Below are 25,800 nucleotides of genomic sequence, written 5' to 3' on the forward strand. Positions count from 1 at the left end.
ATAACACAAATAAAGGCATAATTGAGGCTAGAAGGAATGAAGTGGCACCTTTAAAGTGTGAAATAATTTTCAATTCAGAATTCTATATCCAATAAAATATTCCTCAAAAATTAAGTGAAATACAGACATTTTAAGATAAATGAAAGCTGGAAGATTATGTTGTAAGCCAATCTGTAGTACAGAAAATACTAAACGACTTTCTTTGGGCCTAGAGGAAATTATGCCCAAAGGAAACTAAGATCCACAGCACTGAATACAGAGAATTAGAAATGTTGAACTCTGGTTAAAATAAAAACTAAGTTTTCCTCTTCTTATTCTCTTAAAAACACTGACTAATTAAAACAAATATTATATATTGTGAGGTAATGTGTGTTAGGAATGTAAAAGTAAAAGATAAAATAAATTTGAGAGTGGTGGAAATGTTTCATATCTTGATTTTGGTGTGGTTATATGCCTGCTTATATTTGTCAAAAATCACCTCACTGTACAATTAAAATGTATGCATTTTATTGTATCTAAATTATACTTCAATAAAGTTGATTTTAAAGAGAAAGATGGGAAGCTCTAAAATATAGAAAGACTGCAAAATGGTGAATTTCCTTAATAAAATTAACATTCTATTATTTCCAGATGACTGTGTTTTCTAATTAAGGCTTAAAAGTAGTAGTCTCATATTTAATTTTTTTCTCTTCCTTCTCTCTCTATATAAGATAGCTGGGAGGAAGAGGAGACATAACTAGATCCAGAAACATGATATCCCTAGGATGTGGTCACTGCATCTTTCTTGGGCTGGCTTTATTTTTTGTGTCTTTAAATAGACAATTCTTTAGAGCAGTTTTATGCTCATAGCAAAATTGAATGGAAGGTATGGAGATTTCCCATATACCACCTGCCCTCAAATATTTATAGGTTCCCCCATTATCAACATCCCCCTCCACAAGGGTACATTTACTACAATTGATGAAACTACCTGTTATTATTGACATATTTTAACTCAAAGTCCATAATTTACATTAGCGTTCACTCTTGATGTTGTGTGTTCTATGGGTTTGGATAAATTTGTAATGACATGCATTCAATATTACAGTATCATACAGAGTAATTTCGCTGCCCTAAAAATCCTCTGTGCTCTGCCTAGTCATCCCTCTATCCTCCCTACTTTCCTAATCTTTTATGTTTAAGAAATATCAGTTTTGCTCAATGATGCTTGAAGACACTATGCAAGAGAATGTTTGTTGGAGTCATATTTATAGTAACACAACAATGCAAGCAAGCTTAACTTTTAAGTACAAATCAATGGTTAAAGTATAGTTGATCATACAATAATACAATGTCTCTAAGAAATCATACATAAGAAGTTCTTATGTTATAATATTAATATAATTTTAAAGAATTAAACATTTATATAGTATAAGTGCATGCCTGTCAAATATATGCAAAAAAAAAAATTGGAGAATGCACAGTAAAATGTTAAGATGATTTTCTCTGTTATGTGACTATTTTCTACATTTTTTCCTTACTGTATTTTTAATGAAAAATATGTATTTCTGTTAACATAAAAAATGTTTTCATATTAGGTAACTTTTAAGAAGAATACAATCAGATTTAAATATGAAAGGATGGTATGAAACAGTCATAATCTCAGGAAGTCTAATTCCCCAAATGATTAAAGATTGTGACAAAGAATAGATACAAGTATAAGTGTTGAGGGACTTTGTGCATCGACTCATTCTACTCTAATAATTTACGGTTTTATATATTTATCCTTCACACTTCATTTAAATAAACTGATGATTTACAGATAACTCCTTTATGAAATTATCTCCTGGTATTTAGTCTTTTACTGATATTTATAAAAGAACATATTGCATGTTTTTTCTAGACTGATATTTACAAGTTACTTTGAAGATCAAGTTTGTAACTGTATTTCGATCTGTTATATTTTGAAGTGACTTTTAGTCAAAAGGAATAAATTCTGACCCAACATGAAGAAATAAGTTATTTGATTTGTATGTCCCAGTTATCTGAATATAATTAATTCCTTAAATTCTATACCGAATAATTTTATGTTCCTTATAAACATGCACTCTAGTTTTGGATATAGGACTTGCAGTACCTTTCCTTTAGCTTCTTGTCTCAGCATTTGGCTGTGTGATCTTAGACTGAGTCATCACAGATTGGCTGAACTAGGGATCCTACTTAGCCAGGGGCTGTAATTGGATAAGAAGTCAGTTTGTTGATTGAGTGTTTGTTTCTTATAAATCTTGCCATTCTTCACAATTATTTTCATATGTACGAAATAATTCACAATTATTTTTATATTTTACTCCCTCCTTCTTCACTTGCTTATTTTAGTTTAATTTTAAAAATGTTATTTTTTCTCTCTTTTTCACTCTCTCTGCTATCCATCCATCCATCCATCCATCCATCCATCCATCCATCCATCCATCCATCCATTTATTTTGGGCAGAAGTTTGTATGCAGTAGAGATTCTTCAAATTAAATAAATGTTAGCCACTATGAAGTTAATAAAAACAAATTGATTGTCATTTACTCTGAACTTTGGGAAAAAGACAGATTAATTGTTATTTATTCCAAATTTAGGAAGTAAGACAAAAACTGTACTGATTTGGAGCAGAGTTATTGAAGAATTTTAAACATATTATTTTTTGGCTATCAAAGTGACATAATTATTATAGAAAATTTAGACATTGGTAAAATCTATTTTAGAGAATTATCTATAGTTGCTAGTACACATAGAGAATATTAGTAATTTAGTACCTAACCTTTTCATCTGAAAAGGGTTTTTAATTCTATGTTTATTCTTGTATGGAGGTAGAATAATAGAAAAATATGTAGAAGAAACTATGCAATAGTTAATTATTTTTGGCTATATATAAAGCTGACAAATACGTTTTACTTTATTATTATGAAGGGTAAATATATCAAAATTTACAAGAAACTATACAGAAAGTACTTTAATATTACATATTATGAAATAAAACTAATTTTTACAAATTAATTTCAAAAATTTTATGAAATATGCTGGTTTTGATTGTTATGCTTCTATTAGTTATTAATTAATATTACTTTGAGTTGCTTTAAGGTTGCAGTTTGAATGAAATAATGCCTATTTACCAGATCATTATGATACATATAATTATATTTTAACATATCTTATAATTTGTCATAGGAAATTGTGAATTCAGGATGAACAGCTAGAAGTTGGAAATGTTTGAAATTAAAAATTTTGAAAGCTGACTTCAGAGCTTTAGATAGGAAATAAGTGTCATATACAGTAAAGCAAAGTGCCCCTTAATTTAGTACTTTTAAATTAACAGTAAAACAAAGTACTCCTTACTATATACGTAGTAGACCAAAGTACTCCTTACATCTTATAGTTTAATTGCTGCTTTTTAAGTTTAATATTTTGTTGTTGCTTAGAACTACATTATAAAATGCCAATTCTGTGTGACCATATAGACTCTATGGTCTAATTTAAAAAGAGATACTATCTTCACAAATATACTATCTTCCCCTTTAACTCTGTTACCATTTTCTGAATTCCAAATAGATGTGTGCTTGGTCTACTCATTTTAGCTTACATGTGTCCTAATCTATTAGATATTTTCTATTTATCCCTTTGGGCTAAATTATGAATAATTTCTTCAAAACCTTTTATTCAGTTAAATAATTCTCTTTTCAGTTGTGTTTGATGTGTAAAGGAGTAAGGGACTGCCATGGGTAGGTACTTAATAAGTATTTCTTAATTGAAAGTATTCATGTATCTCTGATATTTATCTGGTGGCCTGAGCATGTTCAGGTAACATTGATTAATGTGTGTATACATGAAGGAATGATAGAATGGGTGAAATTTAGTGCTAGAAGGTACAATAAATAAAATTTCTGTAAATAAAGATGTATGTGTTTATTCTTAAGGAATTATACATTCCCTAAAATTTTGATTGTACCCAAGTAAAATTTGGGAAACAGCACAACACCAGTCATTAACAAGCATTAGATAATAAGCATGAAGATTGTATGATTAAAGCATGGATGTTGCTGGGATATTACTGAACATTAAGAAATGATATATGGAATTTGAGAATTATATGTACTTAACCATGAATGTGACATTCTTTGATGTCTAAACCTCTCATTTGTTCTACAAATCTTTGTGTAAGTAAAAGTGATATTTATTTGATATAAAGTGGAAATCATGTTTATTCTTGTTACACTGAGAAATAATTAGGAAGTGTTATTTTTCTGTACCACATACATTCTGCAATCTTTAGTCTCAACTTTTGTTTCCAAATGTTGAATATTTTTCTAAAATTTTATTAAAGTGTGCATTTTTGCAATTTCATTTTGCTTATGGAGCAACATATATTCACAAACCGAGCCCTTTTGGATTTTCCACTTTCATTTATTATCCTTTCCATGTTTGTTTATTTCTTCTTTTTAATTTTGTTTCTCTTATGAAGTGGTGCTTAGTAATGTCTGATATGATACATGAGATCTGCTCACATTTCTGGAATTATCTGTTGAAGTCTTGCCTTTCTCTCCCCACTGCTTTCTTCTTTCTTCTCTGTGGATATTATAATTCATTCTTCTTCTCATATATGAAGGGGAACAAAAGGTAGTGACCTTCACAGGGTTATTGACACAATTGCATGAAATAATACATGTAAATTGTTTAGAACAGTGGCTGTTACATAGTAAAATATCAGTGAGGTATGCATGCTAATTTTATTATTTTTAATTATTATCATTATCAGGTTGACACTCATGGTCTTTAAAGAGAAAAATACAAAAAAAAAGAGAATTAGACGTGAAACTTTCCCCTTAATCTCAGTAAGCTGTAAATGCTGCCTTTCTCCCACACTTAGGCATCCTAGAGGCTGTGGTACCCTAATTCGTAGCACCACTGAGGGAGGACAGGCAGTCCTGACACCCGAGTCTTTTAAATACTTTCATGTATCTCTGGGTTATGGAACATTCTGTTTTTATCTTATTGCAGGGGTTATTTTGAGGATTTTAGACATTTTCTAGAGCTGGTACTGAATAGGAAAAATTAGATCAGGAAAAAAACTAAAGGCCAGCAATGTGCTTTCTTGAATTTATAATCCTAGTATTCTTCAAGAGAGCCTTGACATTGAAATCATCCAGTAATTTTTGTGTTGATCATTTTTTCTCTATTATAAATCTAGTGTTATAATTTACAACATTGCTGTTTTATTTATGTCTTAGTGATTATAACCTTTTTAGTTGTTTGAAATCAGTTTGCTGTTTAGAAATTCAGGAGGAAATTATGTGTACCTAAGTATGTATATGTATATGAAAAGATGTGAAAGAGGTTTTTTCTGTTACTTCTTTCTCCCCTCAGATGATTCCATTAGGACTGCTGTTTATGTCCAGGAGTGTGAGGAGGCCAGTGTTACAACTGTATTGGAATATTATCCTGTGTTTTCCCCTTTCTGTTCTTTAGACAATAATATTTTATTAATACAATATTCTGTTGTTAAAAATATCTTATTTATTATCCAGATCCACTTGGGAAATTTTGTCATTTCTTACCATTCTCTCCTTTGGCCCTCTTCAGCTTTGTTTATACGCACAAAACCTCATGATATCAGGAATTTGGAAATAACCTGATTGGAGACTGGCTCCTTTGCTCTGTAACTGGCTTTCCATGCCATTTCAAAAACCTTGCAGTAATGTCACCCTACACTTTGGGGAACTGAATTTTGAGACACCATTAAAAGCATTTTGGTATGGTTTGAATATCATTAGATTAATGCTTTTAAAAGTACATGTATTATTAAGACTGTGGTTTTCATATTTTTGTTTATAATCATTTTTTCACAGATAAACAGCACAAATATTAAGAATAAATTGTATTGTCTTGTAGTTGCTCACAATTGTGAAAAAGGAAATACATTGGAAGGTCCTACTCAGAAAGGTCTTCGTGAAGCCAGGGAACAAAACAAACGTAAAACAAAAATGAAAGACAATACAAAGGTATGATATTTATTTTTGTTTCCATTAGTTTATACTTAACTCTTACATCTTTAGATCCATGTACATATATGGTATCATTATTTTATTGGAAAAAAATTTGGAGGTTATATTTATCTTCCAAGCCTCTTGGTTTACAGATGGACAATGGGGGTCCACAAATGTTACAAGTAACTAGCTAATTCAGGGACACATGCTTATTAGTGGCAGAGATACCTCAATGAATGACCTGGCCACCTATCCCAATGTAATCATGGCCATGTCTCTCACCTTTTTACTTTTCTGCTTCAAGTGACCTCTATCCAAAAGAAATCACTCCCAGATCATCTCCTATTGTTTCTTTTCTCATAACATAACTTCAAACTTTTTAGTCTTCTTTAAAAAGTCAAATGGAATAGAATTATGTCCCTTTTAAGAATCTCCTTATATTTTGAATACCTTTGCTTTGCAATCAGACCAGTACTTAAAATCTTTCATAATGAACAAAGAAAATAGTATTAAAAATATCTGGTGAGAGAGATCAAATAGAAGAAGAAAGAAAATTGTGTAAAACCTACGAGGGTTTAGTTTCTTGTACGAAAATTGCATAAAAGTCTAACTGAGGTAATGATTTTCTTATACAGTAGTTGTTACTTTAAGGTAGAGTAAAATATCTGGCATTTATTTTAAAATCAAAATATTTGCCATTATAATATCTTTTTAGTTGTGGTAATTCTAGAAAAAGAATTGACTTTTATGAATTCAAATCATAACATTTACTTAGCTAATACCAGTAACATTTCTTTCCTAACATATGTGTTAGAATCTGGTATATAAAATATTCAAATAAAGACAAAACCCTTTTAGGTTATACTAAGGTTTTGATAATAAACTTTTTTGTGATTTTTCAGATTAGTGTTTTGGCTGTTTCTCTATCATCACTATTAGTTTATGAATTATTGTATTTGAGGTAGATGCTCATTGGAGTGTCATCAAGAGCTTTTTTATCATCTAATGGTAAAGGCATTCTCTCTCATGCAGTAAGTCATGCTTAGAAGTGATTTGTTGATTCGTTCACTAAGTGCTTATGGCTTGTAAGACATTAATAATGCAAGGTTGAGTATGTGACAAAAAGCTACTAACATACAGGACAAGCAGATTACATATATATGCGTAGTATGTTCTTTTTTGGTATTGCATTAAAATGTTTAATGTAATACCTACAATATAATAGAAAAACTGAGGCCTTATAAAAGGGCTAAAGTGTAGAATAAAGTGAATCCTCACACTCACTGAGTAATCATTTTTGCTAATACTTCTCTCTTAATTTTCTTGTAGTTATTATTTATAGCAAATGGCTGAGTTCTATTTCTATTTTTTGTATTATTCACTTCAAGTTATACCTATTGACTCCCCTCTAGAAATAAAGAGGCATTTAGAGTACTTCACTAATTTGAGTTATATTATTATGCATATTGTCATAATTGATAACATTTACATTTATTCTGTAGCACTGATTTATTTTCTGTGCTTTGTAAGTTAATGTTAAATTTTAATTCCATAAAATAGCATTTAAGTGCATTATTTTTAAGTAAATATGATTTATTGCAGACTTAACTAATGTGACTAGGACCATAGAGAAGGAAAGAGACTATCTGAAGTGCACGGATCCAGAGTCTTCTCTTTTAAATCCAACCACCTGTTTCTACTTCCTTTGCCTATACTCAGCTGCCTCTCATCTGTTTCTCTCATTGTCCTTTTATGAATTGCTTTTTCTGTTTTCTTGGAATATCTCCTGGAGTTATTTTCAAAAAGGACCCATGGAGATAAGTTATCTCATTGTTAGCAAATCTGAATTGTTCTTGTTTTGCCTTACACTGATTTAATATTTGGTGGATATAGAGTACTAGGTTTAACTTAGTTTTTCAGTGGAATTTTGAAGGCATTGTTTCATCATCTTAAAGGGTACTAATACTTAATGTTGGTCTGATTCTTGTTCTTTTGAAGGGAAGTACAAATTACCATATGCAATAAAGTGTACAAGTAGGCCAGTGTTTTGAACAAGTAGGACATTGAGGTATAATCACAAAAGCAGTTTTGTTTATGTGACATACTACTGACACTTTAAGCTGCTTAGTAGAGATAATTCAACCTTTACCCTTGAGTGAAAATTTATTTCAGGCTTTGTGATAATTAGTCTGTGTTCACGTTAGTTTACTAAATAGAGTCTCACATCAGTAATTAGATATGTCCAGCTTTATGTAACGACAAAACTCCACATTTGATGTAATGTTAAATCTTCCATCCCTCAGCTGGGACCTTCTTTGGGTAAGACACTTGCAGGGGGAAAGGGATCATGATGGGAGTGGTGTGTTATCCTTCCTAATTCTTTCTCTTTTTCTTTTCCTCTAGTTTGTTAACTGGCAAGGTTGAGGAGTAAAAGGGAGGAAGTTTAAGAGGAATTGAAAAGTTATTATTTAACTCGAACTACCTTATGGTGGCTTAGAGTTCTTTGGACCTACAGATACTAAAAGCTATTGCCCTGATGGGCACTATCATGAGCCCTTCAGATGCACCTACCAACTCCTCAAAAGAACTCCCTTTTCTAAGATCAATGCTTCCCAGTGGGCTAACCTCATCACATTCTCCCTAGTAGTATACCTCACAAGTTCTTTCTATTTGAGTCTCTTTTTCCTGTCAGGCTCCCTCTTGGATATTTTAAAAAACAACTTTAGGCCAATATTTCAACTGGTATCTATTGTAAGAAGTGGAGTATGATTTTTCCCCTGAGTATGCTCTTTGTATGTATGCTGTTACAGACTACAAATTAGGCACTGATTCACCACCGTTTCTAACCACAAAGAACAAACATCAGTCTCCCTGGGGGTTCTGTTAGAGGACCTCACACTGGGTCTAGAACTCTGAATTGCCTCCTCAAGCCTTGGAGGGGTGGGACTCATTTGAGGGCTTTCTCTCAACAAATCCTCCTCTCGTATCTTTATTTCCATCCTCTTCATCTTCTTATATCTTTGATGTGTGTGAAAGTTTAAAAGAGTCAACTAACTGTTTTTAGTTAGACCCTTTAGAATTTTTTGCAAGTGGTCTAATTCTAATACTTATTTGGAATACAGAAAGCACCGGATCTTGGTGCTTCTGTGAAATTTCTGATTTAATATCCTCATCCTTCTTTTCTCTATTTCTTTTAGGTATTCTTTTTTTTTTTCTAAAGAGTTGTTAAATTTCAGCAGAATGTAGTTAGATGAAGCTCTTATTTATTTGCTTTTGTTTTTTATCTCTCATATAACACACAGAACTTTTCAATCTTAAGCCTAGTGTGCTCCCTTAGCTCAGGGAATTTCTTTTCTATTATGTATTTGAATTCACTGTTTCTTTTCATTTGCTGAAATTCCTAATAGATAAATGTAAACTTCTTAAATCAATATTTCATAAACCATTACTTTTCTTCCATGTTTCCATCTGTTTACTTTGCATTCTAATATGTCTTCTCAGCTTTGCCTTTCAGGTAACTGTTTAGGAATTGGCTTTATCCAATTTATCACTGTCAATCCATTGAATTTGTTTTTATTTTGAAAATTCTATAATTCATTTCCAAGATTTATTTTGTGTTCTCCAATTACTCCTTTTTTTGTAGAAGCCAGTTATGTTTTCATGATGTAATATTTACTTGAATACCCTTAAAGATGATAATTAGACTTTTTCAAAAATGATTTTCTGTTCCCTGAATTTTCTCCTTAATTTTCTCCAGAGTATATTTGTCTTCATCCTTATCTTTTATTTTGTTTTGTCCTTATTATTTTTCTTCAAATGACTAATGATCCTTGGTCGAGAATTCATATTCATGCATTAGGGACTAGATTAGGTTATAAACTTCTTGGGTTCATAAGATATTCTGTTCTGTGTCATAATCAAAACCCCTAACTGGCTTGAGTGTGTTCTGCAGTGATGGATGTGTGAGGTCTGACTGTAGGCTCTCTGTTAGTCAGTGGTAGAGTCAGCTTCCAAGGGCATTGGAGCAGAGCAGGCAGGAGGGCTGGGCAGGATGCAGACCCCACAGTGAATAGAATAAATAGGGCAATTATGGTACTTTGAGGTTGAAATGCAGTCATATATTTTACTGATGTTGTCTTTCCTCTCCCACACCCACCCTCATATCCTTCCACACCCTACCAGATGGTAAGGTGCCAGAACTTGGAGGGAGGCGGGGGGGGGGCGGGTTGCAGGGGGGGGGATAGTGTTACTCAGGCTTTGTTTTTCTCTCCAGTCTCAGCACTCATATGCATATCGCCCAAGATAGTTTACCCATTTTACTTAGAGAACAGCTTTAGTCTGTGTGCAAAAGCATCATCTAGTATCCTCTGTATAAAAGTGAGGAAGAGATAGGAAGGAGGAACAGTTTTCTGCTTTTGCAATTCTGCAAGCAGTTGTTTGGTGAATTTCTTTGATGTTTTGCATCTTCATTCGAGTTAAGTCAGGAAAATGTTCAGGGTTTCAGTCAGGAAATGGAACTACTTTAGATCTTTTGAACAAAATTAATACAAGAAAGTGGTTACCCAGGTGATAGAAGAACTGAGATATCAAATAGGGGACAGGATGACAGCTCAAAGATTGGTAATGGCAGGACACTGCCACCATCTTTTGTATTGGTGGCACAGTGGGAGAACAAGCTTTACCAGAATCCAGAAGCTGGGGCCATCTGGTAGGAGTTGGTACTGTTGAGTAAGGGGCTCTTTCGTAGGAGATGGAGACGTGGAAGACATATGAGTATCAGGGAAGGAACTTCTAACATACAATGCTAGCAGAAGAACAAGAACAAAAATATTCATACCTTAACAGTTTATTTCCAGTCATGGCATATAGGTAAAATGCTTCTTCCTTCTTTTAGTCATCATTAAATGTTTGCCTTTGCTTAGCCAGAACCTTGGCTTGTTAGGGTTTCTTACCTGGTGGGTTGACCCATATCTTCAGTCTACAAAGATCTGAGTATTTAGTGGTCCTGTTATCTTGGATTTTTGTAACTTTCCATTGACATTTTCTATTTGATACACCCTGGATGTACCCCAGATTTTTTTTTTCTGGGCTCTAGATGGTTCTCTACAAACCACCATTTAGTAGCAACACTATTTCTACTTAGTATTTGAGAGCCAAACTGTCAGAGAGATCCATGAGTCATTAGATGGCAGACTTTCAATTTGATGGTGCCTTCCCTATGTGCAATGATGGAAGCATTTTTCCCTTTTGAATTAAGCCATCCAATAGCAGAGCCCAAGGTTGTTGGGGCAGGAAGCAGAATCTCTCCACGTTGGTTTTCAGATGTAATAATGATAGGGGCTACTTCTACTTCTGTAACCCCTTGGTTTCCATGACTATGTATGAACAACATTGGAGGACATTGTTTTTAAACTAACACAGTAAGTTTTTTATTAAGCTATTCCATTTTTCTATTTGGCCATTTGTTTCTGGATGATGGTCTACCACTAATTCCGTGGATGTTAGATCATAACCATACTTATTTTACTGCAAAATGTGTATTTTGATCAGAATCATTTACTGTGTGTGGTATTCCATAACAACAAATAAGGGTATTTGTAAATATGTGGAGGTAGGGCGTTGAGAGCAGTGAAGACAAATTTCCAATTTGGATTAGTAGCTGCAGTTGTAGACTATACCTTTCCAAGTTTATAGTAATCCATATTCGTTTTTATAAACTCTGTCAACTTTCTACTGAGGCCAAACTGGCAAGTTAAATGGAGATGTGATGGGTGTTTATAATCTGTATCTTTCAAGTGTTCTGTGGTGCACTAATTTCTACAGTTCACACAGGAATGTATTTTGCTTTTGGTAGGGATGGGAAGGTGTAAGACTTTCACTTGATCCTTCCTACTATAGTAGCTCTTACTTAATAAATTAGGGAGCCAATGAGGAGATTTTATTGGTTGACTAATGTATCCAGTCCAAGTACACAATCAGAAACTGAGGAAATAACTAAGGATTGGGTCCACAAAACCACTGGGCTTACTGTGAAACAGACTTAGGTCACAACGCTATCGATCAGGAGGTGATTATAAGCCACCCTAGTTTGACTGGTAGATGGTGTTTCGGGTCCCTAGAAAAGGGCATCCATTCAGAGCCAGTTACTAATTATCTCTCAAAGTTCTGAGGTAAAAGAGCTGCCCTTGTAAATGGCCACTGTCCTTTTGGGGAAGGCTTGGAGGAAGATTTACAGTCAGATTTCTGTTTTACTGAATGTACCCTATATTATACAATGAATACATACATGCATAAATACATATACACACACACACACACATATATAAATAAACTTATTATATATATATATAATAAACTTACAACTAGGTGGCTGGCTGGTTTCCCATGGTAGGGTGACATAATAAGGGTTCCATATTGGCTTCTGCTGTTGTCAAGCTGATGGTAGCCAGATCAGCTTTGCCTAGGGGAAGTCTTTTTTATTGAGCCCATGCATAGTTTCTATCCTTGACACAATGGCTACATGGGCCAATTTAACACACAGCAGGGGACCAAGGAAAAGGGCCAACATTCACAGGAGAGGGCATGTTATCCACTTGACTATTGAAAACCTCATCTGCAGTGGATGTCTTGTAATGAGTGCACTCGCTTTTGCACTTTTTGAGAGGTCCAGCCACTAGCCAAGATTTCCAGTCTTATTCTTCTATAAACCACTAATCAATCAGTCAAGCTGATAACCACTGCCAATGAATAAGTATATATCAATTCCCCATGCTGTTTGTTTTTCCATACAAAATATATGACCAGATATACTGCCCAAATTTCTGTTCACATGAAGGCTTTCCATTCACCTCTGTTTTTCAGAGTCCCCCTTGGCAGAGTTATAATCCAATAAATGTCCACTTGTAGCAGAGTTGAGGTGGCATATTGTACAAGCCCATCTGGAAACCAAGCTAGAATTTTTTCTGCTCTCTGACAGCTGGTCAAGATGAACTTCCCACAAAGCCATTAGTATAATTAAGGAACATGTGGTATTGAAACAAGCGTATAAGTTTGGGAGTCTAAGCCACCTGCTCACGTAATTTATTTGTGCTTTTCTGATGGGCTCAAGCACAATTTCAATTAAAATTCTTCCTTTTAAAAAGGAATTCATCTAAAGATGAATTGCTTTTTGCATGTTCAGACTCATGGGTTGGAGGATCAAATAACACTTCTGGTTCATGATGAACAATTCAGGCCATGTAGTCACTTGGTATTATAAGTTCTTAGTCTCTACCAGAGCTCATGAGAATGCTAGGAGGTGACTCTTAAAAGAATACATAAAAATAGTTATTGACAGAAGTAGGCATGCCTTGAGGTCAGTACTATGGTTCTCCTACTCTGGAGCTTGTTATAGGTTTTCTGCAACATCCTCATTTTCCACAGATAGTTTTAGCACCATCCTGCACCAAGGGCAGGATGTCTTACATCATACCCTGAACCAACTGTTGCAAACCTTTTCTTGATCCAAACATCATTTAAACTATGTTCTTTCTCAATATGGCAGATACAAGATGCAGAGACTTATGTTTTGTTTAGGAGCATTATCTCAACATGCTACAAGCCTCAGAATTTCCTTCATGTTTATTTCTTCTCTGGCACACGTGTGTCCTACTAAGCCATCTAGGGTATTTGCCACTTCCTACTCAACAGGCCCAGTTAGGGTGATTTTATTAATTTAGTGGAATATACAAATTATCAGGATTATCTTATCTTAGCAGAGAGTGGGGGAGTTTATATAGCCCTGAGGCAAATGAGTTAAGTTGTATTGCTGTTTTTGCCATGCAAAGGCAACTTGTTTTAACTGTCTTTATTGGTCAGAATCAAGAAGAAAACATTCACCATATCAGCAGCCACATAACAAGTACTAAGAGGGTATTTTGATCTGTTCCAGTTAAGATACCACATATGGCACAGCCCATCCTGTATGTTACAGATCCTAAGATGATATTCTCAGTCTTGTATCTCACTGTTTTCTGTGTGTTTGGTTGAATTCTTGAATAATGGTTGTACAGTAAGATTTTGTTCCTGTCTCCCATATGTTCGATTTGACAACCTCATTTCACAGTGAGCTGACCTACTGGGTAATATAGTATATGTACAAGTGCTTTGTAAATTATAACAGCATTATATAAATACAAAGGTATTGTTAATGTTGCTAGTATTATTCATGTTATCACAAAAATGTGATGCTAAGGTCGCAGAGTACTTAGTATCTTGCTAAGTCATCAAGACCCATCTTGACTTAGCTTTTTGCTCTGCTTGTCCCTAGGCTTCTCATAATGAGATGCAAAAACAATTTGGGTCTTATGGGTTGGCTTGAATATCTAAATTAGTTGTTCATTTGTTTAAAAAGTTATAGATCTTAATTATTGTACATAAAAATCATATGAATCATCTTGAATAGTGGTATGCACTCATGAATGATATAAAACCTGAATGAGTTGTCACAGTGGTAGCAGTGGATACCTATTAAAATTTTATAGGGCCTTAAATTCTTCTGACATTAAAAAATTATACCTTTCCTGAAGCCCATCTGTAGATAGTCAAAAAAATTTGGGCCAGAATTACTGTCCTTTTTGCACCAACCAGCTCTTTTGTATATTAATTATGAAATTCAAAGTTAAGTATTATGAATAGATTGTTTATCCATTCTGATGAACCTAATATATTGATTAGTGATGTTCTATGATATTTCCAGACAGTATAAATCTCTTCAGACTATTTTATGATTGAGGGTAGGAATGTTATCCTGAGCAAGAACGTAAATCTGTACTCTTGTCTGTCCCAAGTGATTGAACACTGCTTCTATCCTACTTTCTGATAGGATGAAAAAGAACACATTTGCCAGATCAATGGCTGCACACGATGTACCCAAAGACATGTTAGTCTGTTGTTGCAGAGATACCACATCAGGCAGATCATCTACAATTTAGGCTACTACTTGGTTGTTTGCAGTTGTTTCTGTCATCCTCCAGGACCTCTGTTTTTTTATAGAGGAGAGACTGGGGAATTACATGGAACTATGATGAGAACTACTACATCTACTTACATTCTTTAATTTTGACCAATTCCCACGAACGTCTCTAGTATGCAATATTATTATTGGTTATCTTGATCAGGGAAAGGAGCAGTTTTAAAGGCTTCCACATGGCATTTCCCACTACAGTAACCCACAGATTAAGAACGAATGTGGGAGTCTGCCAACTATCAAGTATGACTTTTCAAATTACTCATTTTGAGGCTAGGAAATGACCACCAGATGGGTTCATGGATCCAGTCTCACTGTGAGCCAGACCTGGGCAAGTTTTCTGTTTACTACCTTGTCCCTATATGCTTCAGCCTCAACTCAAATGGGGCTGGGAGGGGGGAGTGCATCATAACTCTGCAAATCCCCAAGTATCAATACCATGCAAGACTCTGCATCAACAGTCTCACAATATTTGGGTAATTCTTCTTCTCCAGTTTATGGTTATCCACATAAATGGTCATTGGTACCTTTGGGGAAAGAATAGAGGAATCTTTATATACACTTGCTACGGTGTTGCAGGATTCTTTTTTCTCCTACACTCTGACTTCTGACCTGTCTTCTCCTGTAGTCAGTAGGTTCAGCGTTGTGAAAACTAGCTCATCTGGAAACCAGGCAAGAGATTGTGACTTTTTACAGGGTGCCTGCTCTCATCATCCTGATCATCCATTCTCAATTTCTCCTGGTTGTATAGATTGAACATTACCCTTGTTGACTTCCCGTATTTCTGGTCTCCGAGGATATTATGTATTCTATTAACGATCTCCCTGGCTATCTGTGCTTCAGGCTTTCCTGACGGCTACTCTGACTTTGCTGCTCTTTTCCATAATTGTGCCCACCTTGCTTTTGACACTGAAGTGCTTCCACCTGGCCTTTCCTTTCTTAGAATCCTATAATATCCATTGCTTTCAGGGAGCCTAGTTCTCTAATAATATCTCCTACCATCATCATAGAGAATCATCACAAGTGAGCTTTTCAGTGATGTTGTTGCCCTTCTCACCAGTGCTTTCCTAACTGGCGTATCCTCTGGTCATCCTGTGGACATGGTTATCTCTTGGGTTCTTCAGCCTTGCATAGTATATCCACTCTCACATGCTCACTTTCTTGAGTCTTTTGTTCCTCCTTCTACCATTTGTTAGGGTAGCCAAGACATTTCTATCTTATTTAGTTTGGCTATCACTTTTCTAAGAACCATCCTAGCATCATATTAACACCAGAGTCCTTGCCAGGATGTTAAATCCTGTATCATAGGTGAGAGCTCGCATACTGATAAACTCTCCCTTGTTCAACTTTGTGTTCCCCTTGTCTCAACAGCCTCAGGATTCAGCCCTAGATGTACTCTCTTGCCACCCACAGGTATATGTTGGCTAGCTCATAAAGTTCTTTGGGAGTAGTTCTTTTCATATCCTAACAGAATCTTTAATTAATTCCATGGCTAGGTTTTATTGTGACATATTATAATTCACCCATCCCCCTACTGATAGACATTCAAGTGTATATATATATTTGTGTGTGGGTGTGTGTGGATAGACAGACAGATGTTCTTTTCGTTATGCTCTTGTTATCAAAATAAAATATTAAAAGATAAAATATTTGACAAGTGCTATCGATTAAACAAATCGAATTGGGTTGCATTCTATAATCCTTTTGTAACTCAGAATAAATTTATTTTCTTTATAAAATCAATATTATAAAATAGAGTTGGTTTTCCTAAAACGACTTTCCTAACTTATATTTTCAAATTTCACTTCTTTGCTGATGACTTTAAAACTTACCTATTGCCACACTATAGCTTTACACCAATATTTGTAGCTATCTAGAGGACTTTTCATTTTGAGATACTACCATCATCTCAGAATTAACATGATTTAATTCACAACTCATTATATTATTTCACAAGTAGGTTAATTTCATCATCTCTGAAATGCCTTCTAAGAATGTCTGTATTCTACCAGTTCATTCAGTTCAAAATTATCATTTCATCTTTAATTCTGTTCTTTCCAGAGTCTCTGAAGCTCCCATTGATACCTTTTCTACATTAATTGGCAGGTTCTGAATTTCTCTATGGGGGTGTGGGGTTACGGATTCAAATCTTGTTGGAAAAGGGCTAAGGGATTTATCTTAAAGTTTCACTCACAGAACAAATTTACTTAGGTTAATGTTTGTTTTGGTTGAATTTGTTTGTTTGTGTGTGTGCAGGGGGGGGGGGTGTTCTGATGGCTATTATGGGAGACCTCCTAAAACCACCCCAAAACTCCTATTACACCGCTTCTGTTTTCTTTTAATTCTCACTCCCACCCTTCTAAATCTGGTCTCCACGGACCACATTGGCAGCCTCCTAGACTGTCCTTTGAAAGCCAATTTTGTGTGTTGTTAAATGATAACTCTTCCTAAAACATGCCTCGATAAACTAGTCTAATTGTCCTTAGACAGTTGTATATCTTTACTTCTTAAGCCAGTTAGGTATCTGGCTTTCTTGTATGCCATGATAATTCCTATATATATTTCCATAACATTATAAAATCTTATTTTATTTATTCCTTCTATAAAATTAAGTTCATAATTAGATTGTAGGTTAAAATCAATTCTTATGGTTTAAATTATTTTCTCTCAAATTAGGGGAACAATTTATGTAAACATTGGAAAGCAGTTTTCTTCTGAAAGTCCTTAAGCCAATCAGTTGGTCATTGAGATGGTGAATGTGTTCATTTCTGTAAGGATAACTGTACATTAGAATATAATTTCATTCTACATGTGAAATATATTTTATCCTAAAGGAAATAAGAGTCATGATGTGATTAATTGGATGCTTTTTGCAGTCACATACACCACAGTTAAAAGAAAAACAGTTACTACTTTATTGAGTCTTTGAATGGTGATCATACATGTGAAACCTTCAATGTGCTGACATTTTGAAGGAGCAGCAGAATGAAAAATATATTTTGAATCTATATTCAAATATAGATTTGAATAGTTTTAAAAGGTAATATTTATATGAATTTTATTTTAATTTTAGAGGGAAAAATGAATCATATGGCATCCACTGTAGTTTAAATTAATTACATTAATGACTCCTTGTAGAGTTTAACTTGGAGCTAGATTACAATTTTTATGTATTAAAAACTGCCACTCACCTTGCGTCTTGACCTAAGTACTCAGTGATCACATAGGAAAGGTGAAAAAACAATACCATTGAAAGTATTTTAAGAAAGGAAGGAGAAAATTAGAAAAGGTAAGGGACTACTAACTTGTTTTTTCCATCCTTCTGCTGCCCAAATTAATTCTTATGCTCTTTTGATTTGGGGAATAGACATAGTCTTTGAAATCAAAATTCTTCTCTAATGAAAAAAATCTTATCTAGATTGTTATGTTTCTATCTGTAAACAGATTTATATTCCTCACACCCCTTATGCATTTCTGCTCGAAACCATTTTTTAAACTGTGGTAAAGATGTTACCAAGAAAATATAAGAGAGTGAAGGATTCTGGGAGGATGGCAGAGTGGAAAGCACCAGGGATGTCTCCTCATCTAGACAACAATAGCACTAGTGGAATCTGTCTGATGTAACTCCTTTGGAACTCTGGAGTCTATTGAAGCCTTGCAATTTCTATAAGATAGCTTGGACAGTAAACTTTGGTCAATTTTAGCCTTTAGCATATTAGCAGCTACCCTTTACCCATCCCAGTCCTGAAGCAGGCAGCTGTGCATGAGGTCCAAGAACAGCTTGCAGGAAGCTTGCAGGAGCCAGGGTGCACAAAAAGCAGCCTGTCCCCCAAATATCAGGGATCTATGTGTTGATCCCTTATTACTACTGCTTATTCTAGAGGTGCAGACAAAGAGGCTAGCAGCCAGTGTTGTGGTATCTCCCCTCCATTGTTTCCAATGCCTCCCTCTCCAGTTAAGGTAACTTCCAGGGGATTTAAAGGGCTAGAGCTCCTTTCTTCCCCTTCATTTTTCTCCTTATCTCCTTTTGGGATCCAAACATTGTAGTCTGGGACTTGCAAAAAACACCTGCATATATGGAGAAAAATAGAAAGCGACCACACAAGCCCAGAGATAGGTGCAGGCTCAGAAAAGACCTGAAGAAACCTTACATTTACACCTTAGGCTGATCCTCAGCCCAGAGATGGCCGATAACAATAAAAAATAAAATAAAGACAATGAACAAAAACAATAACAAAAAACAACAAACCCTGGAGAAGGAGGAGAATCTGATTTCCAGACTCAAAAATCTAACACAAAAATCATTTGCATTTCTATACACTAACAATTTGAACAGGAAATTATGACATTTTCATTCACAATAGTATCAAAAATAAAGTACTTAGAAATTAATCAAAGAGGTAAAAGACTTAGACAATGAAAACTATAAAACATTGCTGAAAGAAATTGAAAAAGACATAAATAAATGAAAACATAGCCCATGTTCATGAATTAGAAGACAATACTATTAAGATATTATTACTGCCTAAAGCAATCTATAGATTAGTGCAATCCCTAACAAAATTCCAATGACATTTTTTAGCCAGAATTGAAAAATCCATCGTAAGGTTTGTTTGGAATCTCAAGGGACACTGAAGAGCCATACAGTCTTGAAAAAAGAAGAACAAAGATAGAAGACTGACAATTCCTGATTTTCAAATTTCTACAAAGCTACAGTAATCAAAACAGTGTGATGCTGGCATAAAGATAGACTTATAGGGCCGGCCCAGTGGCACACTGCTACAGTGTGCCGCTTGGGAGTGCGGTGGCGCTCCCGCCGAGGGTTCAGATCCTACATACAGACCGGTTCCCGCTCACTGGCTGAGCGAGGTGTGGGAGCAACACCGAGGGTTGCGATCCCGTTGCCGGTCCCGGTCCGGTACAGGCGCGACACTGAGGGTTGCGATTCGTTGCCGGACACGAAAAAAGACAAAAAGGAAAAAAAAAAAAAGATAGACTTATAGACCAACAGAACAGAGTAGAGAACCCCAAAATAAACTCTCCTGTGTATGGTCAAATGATTTTGACAAAGGTGCCAAGACCATTCAATGGGGAAAGGACAGTCTTACTACAAATGGTCTGAGAAAATAAGTCCTCCACATGCAAAAGAATGAAGTTGGACCCTTACTTAATACCCTATATAGAAATTAACTTAAAATGACCAAAGACCTAAATATAAGTCCTAAAAGTATAAAACTCTTAGAAGAAAACATAGGACAAAAGCTTCATGACGTGGATTTGACAGTGAGTTTTTAGATATAACACTAAAATCATAGTCAACAAAAGAAAAAAATAAGACAAATTTGACTTAATGAAAATTTTAAAATTTTGGGCATAAAAGCACATTATCATCACAGTAAAAAGGTAACCCACAGGATGGTAGAAAATATTTACAAGTCATATATCTGATAAGGGATAATATCCAGAATATATAGAGAATTTATAAAACTCAGCAACAACAAAAAACCCAATTCAAAAATGGACAAAGGACTTGAATAGATATTTCTCCAAAAAAGAAGTACAAATGGCTAGTAAGCACAGGAAAAGATGCTTAACGTTCTAATAATTAGGGAAGTGCCAGTCAAAACTACAGGGAGACACCACCTCGTATCCATTAGGGTGGCTTCTATCAAAGAAACAAAAAAAGAGGAAATAGGAATTGGCAAGGATATACAGTAATTGGAACTCTTGTTCACTGTTGGTAGAATGTAAAATGATATAGCCATTGTGGAAGATAATATGGTAGTTCCTCTAAAACTTAAAGTAGAATTACTATAGGATTCAGCAATTTCATTTCTGGGTATATACCCAAAAGAATTGAAAGCAGGATGTTGAAAAAAATATTTGTACACCTAGGTTCATAGTAGCATTATTCACAATAGCTAAAACGTGGAAATAACCAAGTGTCCTTTGGCAGATGGATAAATAAAATGTGGTTTATACATATAATGGAATGTTAATCAGCTTTAAAAAGGAAGGGTACTTCAAAAAGTTATGGAAAAATTCATAGTATCTTTTAATTCTATTTTTCCATGAGCTTTTTGAAGTACCCTTGTATGCCACGACACAGATAAACGTTGATGACATTATGCTAAGTGAAATAAGCCATAACAGAAAGACAAACAGTGTTTGATTCCACTTATACGAGGTACTTAGAGTAGGCAAAATTATAGATACAGAAAGTGGAATGGTTATTATCAGGACTGAGCAGAGGGCAGGGGAAGTAGGGAGTTATTGTTTAATGGGTATAGAGTTTCAGTTTTACAAGATGAAACAAGTTCTGGAGCTGGGTGAGGGTGATGATTGCACAATGTTATGAATGCATTTAATACCACTGAACTATACCCCTAAATTGGCTTATATGGTAAATTTTATGTTATGTGCACTTTACCACAATAAGAAAATTGAAAAAAAAAATAGATATTTCTTTTCCATGTGGATAGTAACAGAGGACGTGTTGGGGAGGATATATAAACATTAGAGGATATACAACAAAAATTTTTAAAATATTTTATATCTTAATAATTCAAATGTCAAAGTTTAAAAAGAGAAATACCTGTTATATTTCAGAAATATTCACATCATCTTCATATTTAAATGAAAATTTTTAAAAATTTAGAGGAGCAATTAAAAAGCCTATACTAAAATTATTAGATTATTTGCCCAAGAAAAGGCTGGTTTAGCAACAATTACTCATAGCTTATCATAGGAAAAAACTTTTGCTAAAGTTTAGATAGTTCCTGTTAAAACAGCTTTTAGTTCCTATTAATAATTTCAGATGCATTATTTTTTAATCATTTAATTTTATAACTTTATTAATCAACAATACATATTTCTCCTAAGCTATGAGTGAGTTTTCATAAGCTATGGATGAGTGTTTATTTTTTACTATTTATCTTTATTCCTTTAGGTATTTATATATAATATTTTTTTGTTAAGCAAACAAAATGATAGTTTTTAGCTGTCATTTAATACTTTCATAACTTATCCTTGCATAAGTTAACTATCATAATCCATTTTCCTTCAGCATAAGGTCATTTAACATACCGTAGCACGTAATTTGGCAGATGCTATTATAGCGTGTGAATTATTTTGAAGCCTAATCTGTATTTGAAACCTAGATCTCCCACTTATTACCTGTACAAACAAGGGTACATTACTTATATGTTTCTATCTCTATAAACTGTGAAGAATAATATGCCTATCAAAGAAGTTTTTGTCAGGATTCAATGAAATAATATATGTAAGATGTCTAACACAGTGCCTATGACAGAATTCATAGTCAAGTAATAATAGCATTTCTGCAGCAAAGATTATTTACCAGGGTAAGATAAATTATTTTTAATTTTTAGTACATTTTTTATCTTTTGTTTTAAATGTGACATAAGTTACACTGAATAGAAGACTTTTAAAGTCTTCTCGATTCATTACTTTTTAAACCGTTTTAGTCATTTCTTTAAGTAATGACATGAATAATTTAGCAAAGGGTTTCCCTGATTGTAGGTGTAGTTTCCCTAACTCAGATTACATATGAACAGAAATATGGAGATTAGGTCATTATGGTGGCTAATTCTGATGTTCTGATGTTTGCATGTCCCTTGTTATATGTTTGAAAGTACTTGTATACCCATAAAAATTGTACACAACTCAACTTGTTTAGGGGTTATTCTATATTTTGATTCATTTAATGAAAAAATGAAATCTTATTTAATATCTTTGTCATGATGTCTGCCAGTGATTATATAATATAGATTATGGTTTAAATATAACCCTGTGAAAATGTGAGGGGGGAGAGAAAGGTTCCCTTCAACTCTGATATGACAGTGTATGTCATTGTGTTGTGTTATACTACATTGGCATGGCAATGGTGCACTCTAAGAGTACTTAGTCCACTTAAGTGTTGATACCTTGCATTTATTGCAGTGAGTTTAGTTGTATTTAGTACAATATTTTTGAATATTGCTAAGCAGCTATTAATATTATTTTTTGCCTAAAGTATTATCATGACTCTGGCATCAACCAAGGATCTGGTTGATATTTTGCCGGTAATTGTAAATATTGCATCAGAGTGTTAAATTATTCTATTTATCATATATTAAGCTCCTAAAAAAGAAATTAGTTTTGTATTTTTTCAGAGTTTGACAATATGGAAGGTATTAAAAAGTCTATAATCTTGTGCAAATGGGAATTTTAATACTGATAATTTGAAAATAATTTTGAATGTCTTCAACAGTTGAAATAATTCATTTAAAAATCCCTGAGGAAATATATTAATCAAAATATTTATTCATAATATTGTACAATGTTAAATAGACAAGGATTAAGTCAACTTGTTTATAATTGTGTTCTGAGTAGAAAATCAAATAAATAAAAATACTTATTACACTAAATATGCTGCTTACATAAAAATGAGTAAGTATGGATCAAATAAAAGCAATTAAAGACTAATTATTCTCAGGTTTTAAACTCTTAATTTGAATTTTGCATACAGAAACATGGATAATTTAGAAAACATAAAAATAAAATTCCATTAAAAAAATGCACAGGACTTACAACATTTTGGATATTTCAGTCGATATAAGTATCTGCAGTATCTATATTTTTAAATATTAATTTTATGAAAAATTATGGATTTGTGTATTAAATATACCAAAATTAAAACATAAATATGTTCAATTAATATTTGTTTAATTGAAATATATTATGTGTGAATTTGAATATAATACATAACTATGAAGGAACTCCAAAAAGTTTGTAGAAAAATAGAATTAAAAGATAATATGATAAAACTTTTTGAAGTACCCTTGTATACTAATTAAATATATATAACAGAAATTCAAGTTATAAAATGTGACATATGTAGTCTTCTGCAACTAGCTTTTTTGATTTTTTTTTGTATTTTTTTAAGAGTCTTCAGAGTTGTTGTATGTGGCTGTAGTTCATTTCACAATATTCACTTTTCTGTTCTGTTAAGGGATATTCAGGTTATCTACAAAGTCTTGGTCTTAAACAATGATGCCATGAATATTCTTGTACACAATTCCATGTGCACCTGCAGATGATTCTCCTTTGGACAATAACCTGGGAATGGAATTAAGAATGGGGATTTTATTAGACAGTGTATTCTTTTTCAAACTAGTTGAATTATTTACCTTGAAATTGGTTTTTAAATGTGAAATATAGTAGGAATCCAGTTTCATTTTATTTTATTCAGATAATTGCTTGCCCTAGCACAATTTATTATATGGTTCTTCTTTTTCTCAATGGTCTACTATACCAGCTTTGTCATTTAACTAGTTTCCATATATACATAAGTTTGATTCTGGTCTTTCTTTCAAGTTCCATTGGTGAGTTTGTTTACTCCTGTGGCAGTACCATACTTTCTAATCATTATGGTTTTTAATAAGTTTATGTATGTCTAAAGGCAGTTTTCTCAACCTTATTCTGGAGAAGTGTTTTAGATATTCTTAGGCCTTTCTTTTTCTTATAATTTTAAAATAGGCTTGTCAAATTATTTAAAATTTTTTTCTTGGGACTTTTATTGGAATATCTTTAGTTTTATGGATCAATGTAGCGATTCTGGCATCTTTATGATATTGGGTCTTTCAATGAATGACTAAACATAGTTTATCTCGCAATATATTTGGACTTTCTTTAACATCTTTCAATAACATTTTAATAATTTTCTCAATGAATATCTTGTACATGTTTTGTTAAATGTAGTTCTAAGTACCTTATAGTTTTGCTATTGTAAATGGTATCTTTTAAAATAAAATAATTTGTTCCTTTGTCGGCTTTGAGGCCTCCTGTAACAGAGATCAAGAGGGAGTTTCTGAGCCCAGAGCAAGATCAGCCCTCTGTCAAAGTCCACGCCTCCATCAGAAGCAGTGGAGAGGGTACTCTCCAACTTGGAATAAGACCACATCTCTGCAGGACACCATTGGCAAGAGACAACAGTGTGCACATGCATTCCAAATAAGACCGTCCATCTACAGGATGTCATGCCTGTGTCAGCAGGAGCCAAATGGGAGATTCTGATCACCACATGTTCCTGGCCTGTCATCCTCTAATCTTCTCTTTCATCAACCCAACACTGTTTATCCATGTTCTTTTCAGTCTTCATAAGGAGCCCAAGACTCCCAGTTTATCATTTATTCCAGAACTCTAATCCTCTCTAAGCTTCCATATATCACTTTTTCTGATCCAATCTCTTCTTCCCCTTTCCTCACTCCCAAACCCCTTTCTTTACACTCTCTGGAACTCAAGGTTCAGTGAACAGCAAAATCCTCTGTATTTTCATCTTCTGCTGTGAATGTTCCCTTCACCTTTATGCTAATGGAAATCTAACTTTCCGTTAGTGATAGTTTCTCCTGCAGCCAGTGGTGTTCTGGTAAAGGTTTAACAATCACTTCTTTGGAAAAAAAAAAAAATCCTGGATTTATAGTATTTTTCAAAAAACTTTCTGTGGTATAGTCATTCAAGTGACACCATAGTCATTCAAGCTACCGTCTTAATTCAATGGGGAACTTGGAATTGATGTCTGCAGTCAACTCTCCTGAGCCAGTATGAGCCATCTTCAGCACACCATATCTTACAGCAGCACCCTTCAGGGTGACTGCTCTACTCCACACTCAATCATAACATTGGCCCTGGAGATCAGATAAGTGTCCCTTTGCTTTTCATTGCAGCTTTCTGTCCCTTCTCCCTTCCTTTTATATGAACCCATCCTTCCTTGAATTTCATACACC

The 25,800-nt window shown here is 33.9% G+C and overlaps 1 protein-coding gene across 2 annotated transcripts in view; it reads left to right on the forward strand.

Moving 5' to 3' along the window:
* SPAG16 (sperm associated antigen 16) overlaps positions 1-25,466 on the forward strand; it is an 80,164-nt gene extending 54,698 nt beyond the window's left edge. For both annotated transcript variants that reach the window (XM_008589079.1, XM_008589081.1), the window contains 2 exons: positions 5,912-6,021; positions 24,854-25,466. In XM_008589079.1, the coding sequence (XP_008587301.1) occupies positions 5,912-6,021; positions 24,854-25,090 (347 nt within the window). In that variant the 3' untranslated portion in view covers positions 25,091-25,466. The remainder of the gene's footprint in view (positions 1-5,911; positions 6,022-24,853) is intronic.
* The last annotated feature ends 334 nt before the right edge of the window (positions 25,467-25,800 follow it).

Source organism: Galeopterus variegatus, unplaced genomic scaffold (assembly GCF_000696425.1).
Source record: "Galeopterus variegatus unplaced genomic scaffold, G_variegatus-3.0.2 Scaffold5194, whole genome shotgun sequence".
Taxonomy (NCBI): domain Eukaryota; kingdom Metazoa; phylum Chordata; class Mammalia; order Dermoptera; family Cynocephalidae; genus Galeopterus; species Galeopterus variegatus.